General features: G+C 43.0%; 1 protein-coding gene and 1 pseudogene across 8 annotated transcripts in view; one reads left to right on the top strand and one right to left on the bottom strand.

The window, feature by feature from the left end:
• Nucleotides 1-15478, top strand: part of LIN54 (lin-54 DREAM MuvB core complex component) — a 78782-nt gene that overhangs the window by 51083 nt on the left and 12221 nt on the right. For all 8 annotated transcript variants that reach the window (XM_066279903.1, XM_066279907.1, XM_066279905.1 and 5 more), the window contains 6 exons: nucleotides 4557-4627; nucleotides 5233-5430; nucleotides 6927-7018; nucleotides 8154-8225; nucleotides 9024-9126; nucleotides 9284-9421. In XM_066279903.1, the coding sequence (XP_066136000.1) occupies nucleotides 4557-4627; nucleotides 5233-5430; nucleotides 6927-7018; nucleotides 8154-8225; nucleotides 9024-9126; nucleotides 9284-9421 (674 nt within the window). The remainder of the gene's footprint in view (nucleotides 1-4556; nucleotides 4628-5232; nucleotides 5431-6926; nucleotides 7019-8153; nucleotides 8226-9023; nucleotides 9127-9283; nucleotides 9422-15478) is intronic.
• LOC136338037 (large ribosomal subunit protein eL30 pseudogene) lies at nucleotides 4753-5088 on the bottom strand (annotated as a pseudogene).

The following is a 15478-nucleotide window of genomic DNA, read 5'->3' on the forward strand; positions in this document are numbered from 1 at the left end:
AATTGGGCTCATCTTGTACATTTTCCCACCAGAGCCTTACAAAAATCAGTGTTCAAAGGCTGCATACTATTAATTGCTGGCTGGATGACAGGCAGCACTGTAGAAAGACCCAAAAGAGTGCTCAGTTAGCCTTTTAAGAATATAATCTCCTGCCTGACCAGATGGTGGTGCAGTGGATAGAGCTCCTGACTGGGGCACAGAGGACCCAGGTTCAAAACCCCGATGTCACCGGCTTGAGTGTGGGGTTGCTGGCTTGAGCATGGGATCATAGACATGACCCATGGTTGCTGGCTTAAAGCCCAAGGTCACTGGCTTGAGCCCAAGGTCGCTGACTTGAGCAAGGGGTTACTTGCTCTGCTGTAGCCCTCCAGTCAGGGCACATATGAGAGAGCAATTAATGAACAACTGAGGTGCCACAACAAAGAATTGATGCCTCTCATCTCTCTCTCTTCCTGCCTGTCCTGTTCCTGTCTGTCCATCTCTCTCTTTGTCTCTGTCACATATATATATATAATCTCCTACCATCTTGGTGAGGGAGGAACTCAATTTAAGAAATTTAAAGTCTCAAGAACTTGCATATATGGTTTCTGAAGCTTTGAGTGGGCTGTTATAAAAGGATTGTTTAGAATTTCTGTTGAAGACTAAAAAACAAAAGATGACCGCCAGCGTCTGTGAAAACTGCAGTAGTGGTAATCTGAGACCGCTCAAAAGTTGAGGAGGAGAAAGACTCTGGACTTAGTAACTGGACATCAGTATTACCCCCTCCCTCCCTGGGTAATACTGTGTTCTGTTTTCTTCATTTTCCAGGTTTCAGTTAAAACTCGAAATGCAGATGCAAAACTATTTCTAAACCTAGAGTTCCCAAATTTTCTAGCTCTGTGTTTGCACTCAAGTGCAGGGACAGTTACCTTTCGTTATTATAATAACAATCATCCTAGTCTAAGGACAACCCACTTCTTCCCCATTATTTCACAGACCATTAGGAGGTTCTTACATTCCTCTAGTTTTTGGACTCGCTTCAGAATCACTGCTCTATATGCAAGTGGTATAGGGGTCAACTCTTCTGTGTCCCAAGCATGAAGGCTTTTAATTCACATTTTAATTCCTTATAGCAGTGGACCCCAACCCCTGGGCCGGGGACCGGTACCGGTCCGTGGGCCATTTGGTACCGGTCCGCAGAGAAAGAATAAATAACTTACATTATTTCCGTTTTATTTATTTTTAAGTCTGAACAATGTTTTATTTTTTTTAAATGACCAGATTCCCTCTGTTACATCTGTCTAAGACTTACTCTTGACCAGGGGTCCCCAAACTTTTTACACAGGGGGCCAGTTCACTGTCCCTCAGACCCTTGGAGGGCCAGACTATAAAAAAAACTATGAACAAATTCCTATGCACACTGCACATATCTTATTTTAAAGTAAAAAAAAACAAAATCGGAACAAATACAATATTTAAAATAAATAACAAGTAAATTTAAATCAACAAACTGACCAGTATTTCAATGGGAACTATGGGCCTGCTTTTGGCTAATGAGATGGTCAATGTGCTCCTCTCACTGACCACCAATGAAAGAGGTGCCCCTTCCAGAAGTGCGGCGGGGGGCGGATAAATGGCCTCAGGGGGCCGCATGCAGCCCGCGGGCCGTAGTTTGGGGACCCCTGCTCTTGACGCTTGTCTCGGTCACGTGATACATTTATCGGTCTGTGTAAATATTTTCTGACATTAAACCTGTCCGTGGCCCAAAAAAGGTGGGGGACCACTGCCTTACAGTATTGCTGAGACCAGTCTGCAATGGTTATTATAATTTCACTAAAGATAATGAGGAGAAGCAAACAGAACAGGAAACACTCAGATCAAGTATCACGTGTCACTGCTCCTATAAATCATGGCCCTATACTCTTTGTATAGCTACTTTATTGAGATACTGTATATCCCTATGTATAAGGCGCACTTTAATTTTGGGGTCCGGAATTTGAAAAAAAAAGTGTTAAATAAAGTTGTTGAACTCAAGTTTTATTCATCATAAAATTTGTACAACTCCTCATCCACACAAAAAAGCAGGAAATGCAAGCAAGAAAATCTACAGCCACTGTATGAGATACACCCAGTTTTTAGATCCCAAATTTTCGGAGGAGGAGTACGTCTTATACTTGGCAAAATTCCACTTTGTTAAGCATGTCATTTAGTTGTTTTTGTTTTATGTTCAGAGTTAGCCATCATCACCACTAATCATACACTTCCTGGGGTTGCCCCCTTCTCCCTAGTTTGTTACCTTGCTGCAGGGGCTTTTTCCTTTCAGGTCATTAGCACTAATGTTCTTCTAGGACTCTCAACTTCAATTGTTTGCCATCAAGCCTTCCAGCCTTTCTATCAAAGGAGGTATATATTTATTTATTTTTCTTTTATGGTAGAGCAGTTTAGGTCCTATTATCTCAGCATCTCTCTTTCAGACCAGACTCTGGACCATCAGCATGAATAAAACTAGCTGGTTGGGTCAGTGGTAGAGCATCAGCCCAGCACGTGGAAGTCCTGGGTTTGATTCTTGGCCAGGGCACACAGAAAAAGCGCCCATCTGCTTCTCCATTCTCCCCCCCCCTTTTCTTCTCTATCCCTCTCTTCCTCTCTCGCAGCCAAGGCTCCATTGGAGCAAAGTTGGCCCAAGTGCTGAGAGTGGCTCCATGGCCTCCGCCTCAGGCTCTAGAATGGCTCCGGTTGCAACGGAGCAACGCCCCAGATGGGCAGAGCATCACCCCCTGGTAGGCTTGCCACATGGGTCCTGGTTGGGAGCATGCAGGAGTCTGTCTCTCTGCCTCCGTTTCTCACCTCAGAAAAATGCAAAAAATAAAAAAAAACGAAGGGATTTTCTTTCTGTCTCTCTAAAGCCTTTTTTAGACTGTAAGTGGCAGTAACTTATTAAACATTGTATTTCTTTTGGTCCAAACATAATAAGTCTAGTGCCAATCTGTCTCCTGAATTTCATTATAGCATTCCTATGTCAGGTTTCATCTTGCCTTAAAATCAGCTCGTCTGTGATTTTAGTTTTAACAGCTGTCATTTTCTCAGTCACTTGAAAGCTTAACGAATACTTTTCTTCTCTTATAACTACAGTTTCTGCCAAGCAAATGGTTGCTAACTCACGTTCCTTTCCCCTCCACAGTGTCCCTGCAGCTGCTCGCTTCTTTCCATTCCCAGCGCTGTCACCCCAGATTAGACCCTCATTTTTGTGTTCTTCTTTCTTTGTTTCTTGCAAGTCCATTCTGTTTTACATACTGCTTCCAAATACAGTGTCTTTTTGTGCTATTCAGTGGTATTTCTGTACTTCAGAATCCTCAGAAACTTCCCATTGGCTACTGAATTAAAAATACAGATTTCTATCATAACATTCAAGGTCTTCAAAACAGCTGTAATCCCTCTTTCTGCCTGTGCTTGCCAGCTTTAACCCTAGGTTCCAACCAAACTGGTCTGTTCACCAACATTTTTGTGAAATGCTTTGCAGCTTCCCAGCATCGAGCCTCCACTGCTCATGCTCCTGCCTCTGTGTGGATTGTCCTCCTCCTATCTGTGTGCCCTCTCTGCAGCCTGCCCGCTGACCAGCAACCATCTCAGACACGGTCCTCAACGCACTGGCCGCACTCCATCCTCTGCCAGTCACCTGCATGTTCTGTCTCTTTTGAACTCCCATAGCTTTCTCTTTTTTAACAGTATTGACTTTATTTGGGTGCTGTCTGATCTGTTCTACTTGAACATAATCTCTCTGAGCGGGTGTCTTATACTTTAGTTTCACTGAAACACTGTCTCCAATGCCATGTATATAGTATATAGTAATGGTTGTAATAATAACAACAGTAACAGTAATGGCATCTAACGTTTATTGAGCACTTACTATTTATTGGGCACTATTCTAATAAACTTCTATGAATTAACATTTAATCCTTATACTCTTTAAGGGAGACACTGTCTCCATATTGCAGAAGGAAATATAAGCAAAGGGAATTGAAGCAGTTAGAAGGTACCAGAATTGGAATTTGAACCCCCATAGCAATTAGAAATAATATAGAACAGCATTGTTACCCAAGCTCCTGAATGGCAGGTTTTTATTTTATACAATGTTTCATCTGACTGTATTTAGTAGTGAATATATAAATCATGTGAATAAAAATTGAAGTATTTTTAGAAGAATGTCTTAAATGACAACAACAAACATTCCCTTATAAAGCGACTATAGCTACCTGGTAGGTGGGTTAAGAAATTTTGATTTAAGTTCCCTGGTAGATGGGTTAAGGCAGTGTTTGCAACTGCCAGTGCTGGTCCACCAAAGAGTTAACCACCCAGACGTTGTATGAAGAAAGAGGCTCTGGCAAACTTGCACTGGAGTACGGGGCTAAGGAATTTTGAAAGATAACTATCCTGGATAAAGATTACTCCAAATAGGAAGCAGGTGGAATTCTTCAAGCTCTTTCCTGACGATATCTTAAGAAAACTAAGTACCTTAAATGCTTTAAATACTATTTTCTGAAAGTATATTGTCCCTCTTTTTCTTCTCTTTTAAAAAGCAAAGCCAGTGGTTAGTACCACTTCAGTGCGGATGTCCGTTCCACTTGTATCTACACAGACTGTCAAACAAGTGAGTATCATCTAACTTCCTTTCTCAGTCTTTCCCAAGCGGACAGTTCACTTTTAAAATTGTAAGTTTAGATTTTTTTTAATTAAGCTCTAGCCAGTTTTATTTATTTTTTTAATTCGCATGACTTACTTCTTACCAGTCTGTTCTAGCATGCTTCTAATGCTGTCAGAGTCGCTTGGGGCAGTGACAGTGTGCACGCTCTGTAGTATTTTTCACACGCTCTACAGTTCCGTATCGTTGCCACTGTGGTGATGATGTCAGTCCTGGCCAGCAGGGCCTAGAGCCCTGTTCGCGATTTCCTCAAAGCTGGACAGTAGGCAAGGATGACCATTTTGGCTTTGCCTAGTCTGATCATTTTCGGTGTGCTTGTACCCCAGCATGTACTTTTCACTTTCCATACCAAGTTGGAAGCTAGAGTTGATCAACTCTAGTGACTTTTTTGTCTTCTTTGTGGCCACTATCTTCCTGCCTTACGTGCAAGATGGCCCCCAACCAAGAGCAGCCACCGAGATGACTGAGGGTGAAAGTTTAAGATTTAAGTATAAGAGGTGTATTGAGAAGCTGTGAAATTTATTTTTGTAATAATTGATGTACTTTCTTTTTAGGTTGTCCCCAAACCAATCAATCCAACTTCACAAATAGTTACTACTAACCAGCCACAGCAACGGCTGATCATGCCTGCCACTCCACTGCCACAGATCCAGCCCAACCTCACTAACCTGCCCCCGGGCACTGTGCTGGCACCGGCCCCGGGGACAGGGAATGTGGGTTATGCAGTGCTGCCAGCTCAGTACGTTACTCAGGTATGAGGCAAACATGAAGTCAGTGTATTCCCGAAAGGATAACCGGGTCCAAGATGTCGCGTTGTCACATTCTGAAAACTACTCAAAACCATCTAACTCAGTATTAAAATGACTGTTTCCAAAATCTTAAAATGTCAATGAAAACTTCTGAGTTCATTTTTATGTTTCTTTAGCATTGAGAAATATAGAGCACAAGTCAAGTACATACACAAGTTAGGCAGTTTGGAGCTGAGAGCAGGTTGGTGAGAGGGCAAGATCATATAGATATAGAAGAGAATGGGTTGAAGTTAAAATCAGCACAATCCAAATGCATTCAGGAAGGTCTGTGAAGAAGAGCTCTAATAAAGCTTTTCCTCCCTTGTGAATATAATGTCACTGACTTGTTCTTAGAAAATACACTGTGAGGTGATTTCTAGGTGACATACCTTGAGTGATCTGTTCAGACCCATTTGGTGGTCTTTAGATCAAAGCCACAGGTTATCCTTGGCTGGCTTGGATTAGCACTGCTCCTTCTAGGAAGCAGTTTTCTTTTTCACTTAAGAAATCAAGGCCCTGGCCGGTTGGCTCAGCAGTAGAGCGTCGGCCTGGCGTGCAGAAGTCCCGGGTTCAATTCCCGGCCAGGGCACACAGGAGAAGCGCCCATCTGCTTCTCCACCCCTACCCCTCTCCTTCCTCTCTGTCTCTCTCTTCCCCTCCTGCAGCTGAGGCTCCATTGGAGCAAAGATGGCCCGGGCGCTGGGGATGGCTCCTTGGCCTCTGCCCCAAGCGCTAGAGTGGCTCTGGTCGCGGCAGAGCGTCGCCCCCTGGTGGGCGTGCCGGGTGGATCCCGGTCGGGCGCATGCAGGAGTCTGACTGTCTCTCCCCGTTTCTAGCTTCAGAAAAATACAAAAAAAAAAAAAAGAAAAGAAAAGAAAAATCAAGCAAATTAGCACTATGTTCTAAGCTGTTGATTGTAAGAGAAACAGAAACCTATCCTTTTTTTTTAATGAAATGTACTTTGGATTATGTTATGTAGCTACTGATTTAAAAAATTGTTCAGTATTTTTATCATTAGCATTTTTTAATGTTTAGAAATCAATGTAAAGTAGAAAATTTTGCATGTAACTTCTCATTTTCTATAACTTGTAATGTGATGAATGATCAAATAAATTTTATTTACAAGTAGACACATTGCATTTTCCTAGCCAGTACTTGTACTACAGTACTTTCAGGGCACTTACTTATAATTTTTTAATTCTGATGACATACTCTTCTATGAAAAAATGTATTATATTTGTACTATACTGTATGTTAAAATGTTCACATTGTTTTCACCTCTAATATTATTTTGGATCTTTAGAAAAGCTCCATGAGTGGGTGTGTTTGCATCAAATTCACCATTCTATTATATTTTTCCTGCTTCAGTAGATGAATTTGTGCTTCTTACTGATCATTGTATCTGAGAATGTGATAATTTTTGTAAATATGGTCTGAAGTGATCTTTTCTTTACATGTAGCTACAGCAGTCTTCATATGTGTCTATAGCAAGCAACTCCAACTTCACCGGCACACCAGGCATCCAGACCCAGGCAAGGCTGCCATTCAATGGGTGAGTATTTTGAAAATTTGTAAGTTGTTAGATCAGGTTAAATGCAGCATCAAATATATTTATTTCAAAATACATTTATTTGATTTTTTTTTTCCCCCTCAAAGCTATGTGAGCATGCCTTTATGGTACCTTTTATTTTGAAATACTTGAAACAAAAAAATTACAGGAATAGTCAAAAGAACTCCCAGATATCTTATTTGAGGGTCACCCCTTGAGATGCCTGCTAGTCTTGTCATAACCAACATTGTATCCATGCCAGCCCAGGGTCCCCCCCACACACCCCTGTCATTGCCATACATTGTCTTGCTGCCAGGTGTGAATGATGGTGTTTCGCCCACGCTGGAGGGCTCCTCTGCCTCCCTTTAGCCAGGCTTCCTGCTCAGGATGAGTTTCCAGCCAAGTCCAGAGGCCTCTGGAGTTTGCCCAGGCATGGTGGGAGTGGTGGGGTCTAGGTGATAAGTGGGTACACTTTTTAAATTTTAAGAGTCATTTGTTTATTTTCATGTATTAAATATATCAGTAGCTCATCAAAAAAAACAAACTCCATAATATCTTTCTTGGATTTACCAGTTTTTCCACGTGCTGTATTTTTCTCTCCTTTCCTCTGTCTCTCCTTTCCTCTCCTCTCTTCTCCTCTTCTCTCTTTTTTCTACCTGAATCTATTTTTTAAAAGGTACTGGTTTTTAAATAGTTATGTTAGGTCCGTGCTGTTTTTTGTGTGTCTGTTGTTTAATCTGTTAGTTGCTGCCTGCAGTGTTGTGTGGAACCGGCGACCTCTCCCTCCCTTCCCGAATTCCAGCCCCGCACACCCTTGTCTTCCTACCTGTTATAACTGAATCCGAAAACCTGTGAGGAGATAGCCGGTTTCGTTTTCTGAAGGAAGAGTATTGCTGTTTGAACCTTCTGTAGACGTTTACTGATAACTTTTTCCCCTTGCATCTCGGCTCTCTGCCTCCCTTTCATGTTAACTTTTTTTGAACTTAATGTAAATTAACAACATAGCAAACTTTTTCCTAGAGATGGATACATTTGTTAAAGCTTTATCTTAGGAGGAATTTACAGGTTGGGGACTTTCTAATTTTGAATAGTTACTTTTAATTGATTAAGATTTGTATTTTTTTGTGTGTCTGTATAGCATAATCCCATCAGAGTCTGCCAGTCGGCCAAGAAAGCCCTGTAATTGTACAAAATCGCTGTGTTTGAAATTGTAAGTCTTTTTTGCTACTGTTTCCTCATTTGATATACCTGAAAATGCTTTTAAAAATAAATGGAGTTAACTAAAATTTCTCTTAACAGTCCAATTTCACAAGTCTAAGCAATTTAAATAGATGCACAAGTGTAAATGTTTGATAACATGACAGTGTGAAATTACTGTTTCATTCATTTAGTAAGAAATAATTGTAGAGTTTTTACCATTAATGAGGCACATGAGTAGGGGTTAGGGACACAGCAGCAGGAGACATAGTCTCTGTCCTTAACAATGATAAATTTGATTTATTTATTACCTTTATAATTTGATCTCCTGAATGAGGTGCTATTCTGAGTAGTTTTTAAAATTGTAGGGTGATTAATTTCCTATTAATATTGAGCTAAGAGATTTAACATGAAACAATTAAGTGAAAAGCATTGGTCTTCTGGGAGTTTAGAACCCAAAGAAGCATGATAGTAGTTCAACTGAGTAGGTTCCACTAATATAATATAGCCTATATTTATCTTTTTTTATGATTTGAAATAACTTACTTTGAGAGCACATAAAATTATGTAGCTCTTGTGTTGACAGCTCTTACGATGGGAACAAAGGTTTGAAACTAAAATTTTAGGAACCAATGACTTTAAATTTTAAGCTTTATCATGTCGTTGACAATATATGTTAACTCTAACCAGGTGGCTCTAAGTACATTTCTAAAGTGCTTTACCACATATAATGCTATTAAATCAGATAATTTATAGTTTTGTTTAACAATGACATTTTTATATAACTTAAACACTGATTTTTATATTCCAGATATTGTGATTGCTTTGCAAATGGTGAATTTTGCAACAACTGCAATTGTACTAATTGTTATAATAATTTGGAACATGAAAATGAAAGGCAAAAAGCAATAAAGGTGATTATTTTTTATTTCATTTAACTGACAAAAACTTCAGTTTTCATCTGTCTTATGTAGAACTCTTTATTTTACAAAGAAAATTAATTCCCTTTGCATTGTTTAAATTTAATGTCCTGTGATTTAACTTCACTTGGTGTTTCATCTGTTTTGATAGGCATGCCTTGACAGGAATCCAGAAGCTTTTAAGCCGAAAATAGGGAAAGGCAAGGAGGGAGAATCAGATCGGCGTCACAGCAAAGGATGTAACTGCAAACGATCAGGATGTCTTAAAAACTACTGTGAATGCTATGAGGTGAGGTGCTTGTTGGGGAAAATAATGTCTTTCGAAAATAAGGTTAGAAAGTAAAATACTGTAAATTTACTTGAGAGATTGCTTTGCTATTGCAGCTTGAAAATGTGCATAGTTGGCCCAAGGGCCCTCATTTGAGGAAGACCTTCTGGCCTCCCAAGAGGGCTCAGAGAGCAACACAGGCTCCCTCGTTTACCTGCAGCTTGCTTTACTGTGCTTCACAGATGCACAGATGGTGAGGTTGTTCTTTTTAATTAAAGTAAGACCCTCCACAAGGAAAACGGTTATAACTCACTTTACTACAACCCTGCTTCATCGCAGTGACCTAGAACTAACCCCTCAGTATCTCTGGGGTATGCCTGTACCCTCGTTTTGTCATTACACTTTGGGCTCTCAGCTGATTTACCAGTTGGTAACTTCTTAGTCATTATTCCAGGAAATATGCAAATCAGAGCACCCATATATGGGGGCTTTTTGTTCTTTTTTGTTTTGAGAGAGAGAGAGAAACAGGAAGGAAGAGAGAGAGAATGAGGGAGAAGCATCAACCCATTGTTGCTTTCACTCTAGCAGTTCATTGAGCTTCTTGTATGTGCCTTGGCTGGGGCCAAGCCAGTGTCCCTTACTCAAGCAGTGACCCTGAGCTTTTCATGGCAGTGCCCTTAGGGCTCAAGCTGGCAAGTTTGAGGATCATGTGGACAAACCCCAGTTCAAGCCAATGACCCCATGCTGATGAGCCCCACATTCAGAGCCAGCAACCTCAGGGTTTCAAACCAGCAACCTTGGCATTCTGGGTTGGTGCTTTATCCACTGTGCCACCACTGGTAGGCTGTTTATTGATTTTGGGGGGGCTTTCTTTTCCAAGTGAGAGGAGGGGAGATAGACTCCCACATGTGCCCCTCCCAGGATCCAGGATCCAGGATCTGCCTGGCAACCCTTGTCTGGGAATAATGCTCTCTGCCCACTGTGGCCATGCTTGCAAGTGAGCTATCTTTTTTTTTTTTTTAAGATGAGAGATGGGGAGATAGTGAGGCAGACTCCTGCGTGTACCCCAACCAGGATCCACCCAGCAACCCCGTCTGTGGCTGATGTTCGAGTACTGAACTATTTATAGTTCCTAAGGCTGATGTGCTCCAACTGAGCTATCCTCAGTCCCCAGGGCCATGTTCGAACCAATTGAACCACTGGCTGCAGGAGAGGAAGGGGGAAAAGCAGATGGTCGCTTCTCCTGTGTGCCCTGACTGGGGTTCAAACCAGGATATCCGTACATGGGGCCAATGCTCTAGCCATTGAGCCACCGGCCAAGACCACAACTGAGCTATCTTTAGTGCCTGAAGCTAAGGTGCCACAGAGCCATCCTCAGCACCTGGGGCTAATGTGCTCAAGTCAATCAAGCCATGGCTGCAGTTGGGGGGAGGGGGATGGAGAAGCAGATGGTTGCTTCTCCTGTGTGCCCTGACAGGGAATCAAACCTGGGACATCCACATGCCGGGCCGATGATCTACCACTGAGCCAAATGGACAGAGCCTATTAATTTTTAATAAAAATAATAATATCAAAGTGGATGGGAAACTTTATAGTGGTTCTCAGCAGAGGTCGGTACTACCAATTCTGTCCCCAGCAGGCTCTTTGGAAATATGTATGGATACAAAATAGCCTGCATTTCAGGGGATAGTCCTGAAAGTAGATTTATTTTGCCCAAATGCTAATAGTGCACTGTTGAAGAACACTGCTCTGTGGAAAACTAAATTGTTATGAAGTCTGCCTAGTGAACATAAAAGTAGGAAAGAAGGAATGTGGAATATTGCTGGAAGAAGTTATTGGTCATTATTTAGATGTTTGCATCTGTTTTTACTATTTTACCATGCCACTCAGCTCTCTGTTTTTATTTATGGATCAGACATCTTTTCTGAAGAATGTAGTTGAAACTCGCCTTTGATATGTGCCATGTAAATCATCCCCTTCTTTCTTTAGACAAAATACTATATGTTATTATTCTTATTTTCAAAGCTTAAATATAAGAATCTAGCCTGACCAAGCGGTGGCGCAGTGGATAGAGCATCAGACTGGGATGCAGAGGACCCAAGGTCACCCCTTGAGTGTGGGATCATAGACATGACCCCATGGTCTCTAGCTTGAGCCCAAGGTCGCTGGCTTGAGCAAGGGGTCAGTCATTCTACTATAGCCCCCCAGTCAAGGCACATATGAGAAAGCAATCAACAAACTACTAAGGTGCTGCAATGAAGAATTGATTCTTTTCATCTCCCTTCCTGCCTGTCTGTTCCTGTCTGTCCTTCCCTCTGTGTCAAAAAAAAAAAAGATAGTCATGCCTGAGGTTAACGCTAGGTTTACTGTAATTGGTTTTTTGATGCACCTGAAACTGATGATCTTTGGGGTTGAATCATTCTTGCAGTTGGCTCTTCTCATCTGGTATATTTTCATTCTTTCAAATTTCATACTCAGAGGGAAACCTTATTTTTAGATTTGGCAGAAAGGCTAGCCTTGCAGTTGGTAAGGTAATGTCACCAGGACTGCACTCGGCCCTGCTAGGGTCTGCTCTGCTCCAGGGACATGTGTCTGCCGTTCAGGGCCCTCCCGTACAAAGTATGTCAGGAGTGAGGATTTGTGCGCTGAGTTCTTCATCTATGTATTATATAAGTCAGGTACTTCACTCAGGAAGAAGAAAAGCAACATTTTTGTTGGTCCTAAAGCCAGTATGAGTGAAAATTGCATTTAATCAAGGTTATTTTTGAAAGTCTCTAATGTCTCAGAGCTCAACAAGCTAGTTTTTCATTCAGTGTTGGAAGAGATTGACTTTTTTGTTTGAGCATCTGATCAAATAGGTGGCTTCTGTTCATAAATCATATCATATAAAATTTTCATGTCCCTGGCCAAGTAGCTCAGTTAGAATATCATTTCGACACGCCAAGGTTGCAGGTTTGATCCCCAGTCAGGGCACATACAAGAATTAACCAATGAATGCATAAATAAGTGGAACAATAAATTGATGTTTCTCTTTATGTGTCTGTCTCTCTCTCCCCTCCTCCTCTCTCTGAAAACTAACTTTAAAATATTTTAAAGCCCTGGCCGGTTGGCTCAGCGGTAGAGCGTCGGCCTAGCGTGCGGAGGACCCGGGTTCGATTCCCGGCCAGGGCACACAGGAGAAGCGCCCATTTGCTTCTCCACCCCTCCGCCGCGCCTTCCTCTCTGTCTCTCTCTTCCCCTCCCGCAGCCAAGGCTCCATTGGAGCAAAGATGGCCCGGGCGCTGGGGATGGCTCTGTGGCCTCTGCCCCAGGCGCTAGAGTGGCTCTGGTCGCAACATGGCGACGCCCAGGATGGGCAGAGCATCGCCCCATGGTGGGCGTGCCGGGTGGATCCCGGTTGGGCGCATGCGGGAGTCTGTCTGACTGTCTCTCCCTGTTTCCAGCTTCAGAAAAAAATAAAAATAAAAATAATAAAATAAAATATTTTAAAATTGGCCCTGGCCGGTTGGCTCAGTGGTAGAGCGTCAGCCTGGTGTGCGGGAGTCCTGGGTTCGATTCCCGGCCAGGGCACACAGGAGAAGCGCCCATCTACTTCTCCACCCCTACCCCTTTCCTTCTTCTCTGTCTCTCTCTTCCCCTCCCGCAGCCGAGGCTCCATTGGAGCAAAGTTTGCCCGGGCGCTTAGGATGGCTCTGTGGCCTCTGCCTCAGGCGCTAGAATGGCTCTGGTTACAACAGAGTGACGCCCCAGATGGGCAGATCATTGCCCCCTGGTGGGCATGCCGGGTGGATCCCGGTCGGGCTCATGCGGGAGTCTGTCTGACTGCTTCCCCGTTTCCAACTTAAGAAAAATTTTAAAAAAAAATTTTTAATTGCCTGACCAGGTGGTGGCGCAGTGGATAGAGCGTCGGACTGGGACGCGGAGGACCCAGGTTTAAAATCCTGAGGTCGCCAGCTTGAGCACAGGCTCATCTGATTTGAGCAAGGCTCACCAGCTTGAGCCCAAGGTTGCTGGCTCGAGCAAAGGGTCACTCGGTCTGCTGTATCCCCCCAGTCAAGGCACATATGAGAAAACAATCAGTGAACAACTAAGGTACCTCAACGAAGATTTGATGCTTCTCATCTCTCTTTTTTCCTGTCTGTCCTTCTCTCTGTCTCTGTTGCAAAAAAAAAAACAAAAAAATTAAAATTGTCATTAATATACAAAAATGTAAGCATGAAAGCAAGTCCACAAAAAGGAAATGGAAACTGATATAAAGCTGTGTCAGATGGGCAGAGGAACCCTTTCATGCCAGTGTCACTGAATAGTATGTACTAGGCATATGAAATTCAAACATGTGAACTAATAATTTAATTGAACTGGTTAACAAATTTGTGAATCAGTAGTAGAAAAGGCAATAGACTGGTTGAAATATGATAAAAGAGAGAAAGTTGCCATATCTGTTATAATGATATCCTTGGCATTCAGGACATACACAGTCTAATTAATTTGTTGTTCTAAAAGAGAAGAAATAGAAAAACTTGGAATATATGTACTAAACTATGACTAGCAGGGCTAATTGGGTCACTATGAATTAGCTGCAGTGTTGTCTGACAGTTTTGTTTTTTGTTTTTGGGGTGTTTTTTTGTATTTTTCTGAAGCTGGAAACGGGGAGAGACAGTCAGACAGACTCCTGCATGTGCTCGAGATCCACCCGGCACGCCCACCAGGGGCAACACTCTGCCGCGACCAGAGCCACTCTAGCGCCTGGGGCAGAGGCCAAGGAGCCATCCCCAGTGCCCGGGCTATTTTTGCTCCAGTGGAGCCTTGGCTGCGGGAGGGGAAGAGAGAGACAGAGAGGAAGGAGGGGCAGGGGGTGGAGAAGCAAATGGGTGCTTCTCCTATGTGCCCTGGCCGGAAATCGAACCCGGGTCCCCCGCATGCCAGGCCGATGCTCTACCGCTGAGCCAGCCGGCCAGGGCTGACAGTTTTATTTTTTAACAGTATTCTGTGTCTGACAGTTTGTATTGAATTGTTGGTCTTTTTATTATTTTTTTTTTTTAATGAGAGGAAGGGAGATAGTGAGACAGACTCCCGCAGGTGCCCCGACTGGGATCCACCCAGCAATCCTCATTAGGCTGATGCTTGAATCAACCAAGCTATCCTTAGTGCCTGGGGCCATTGCTCGAACCAATCAAGCCACTAGCTAAGGGAGAAGAGAGAGAGAAGGGAGAGAGGGAGGGAGAGAGAAGCAGATGGTCCCTTCTTTTGTGTGCCCTGACTGGGAATTAAATCCAGGACATTCATACCCTCGGCCCATGCTCTATCCACTGATCCAAATGGCCAGGGCTTGAATTGTTGGTCTTTTGAATTGAATTGTCTTTTTTGTTCCATTTGGTCTGCACCTGGATAACATATTTGTTTCTTTCACAGAGCTTGTTGATTGAGTGACTGTCCACATAATTTAAATGGTTGTGCTTTTTTTTTTTGTGAACTTTCCCCCCTCTTAGTTGAATTAGCAAAGCCAAATGGATGCCTAATCATTCTAATTTCTCCCTCCTGAGTTTCTGTTAGATAATAGTACCTTTACTATGGTTTATTTTTGTTTGTTTTTGGGGGGGGTTGTGAGAAAGAGGGGGACAGTGACTGACAGGAAGGGAGAGAGATGAGAAGCATCAATTCTTCATTGCAGCACCTTAGTTGTTCATTGATTGCTTTCTCACATGTGCCTTGACCAGGGGGCTCTAGCAGGGCCAGTGATCCCTTGCTCAAGCCAGCAACCTTGGGGTTTCAAACCTGGATCCTCAGCCCTGGCCTATTGGCTCAGTGGTAGAGTGTTGGCCTGGTGTGTGTATGTCCTGGATTCAATTCCCGGTCAGGGCACACAGGAGAAGCGACCATCTGCTCTCCACTTCCTCCTCTCTCTCTCTCTCTATTTCTTTCTCTTTTTCTCTTCCCCTTCCACAACCATGACTCAATTAGCTTGAGCAGGTTGACCTGGGTGCTGAGGATGGCTCCATGGCCTCTACCTCAGGTGCTAAAAATGGCTCCAGTTGCAGTGGAGCAACAGCCCCAGATGGGCAGAACATCACCCCCTCA

Source organism: Saccopteryx bilineata, chromosome 5, assembly GCF_036850765.1.
Source record: "Saccopteryx bilineata isolate mSacBil1 chromosome 5, mSacBil1_pri_phased_curated, whole genome shotgun sequence".
In the NCBI taxonomy this organism is placed as follows: Eukaryota; Metazoa; Chordata; class Mammalia; order Chiroptera; family Emballonuridae; genus Saccopteryx; species Saccopteryx bilineata.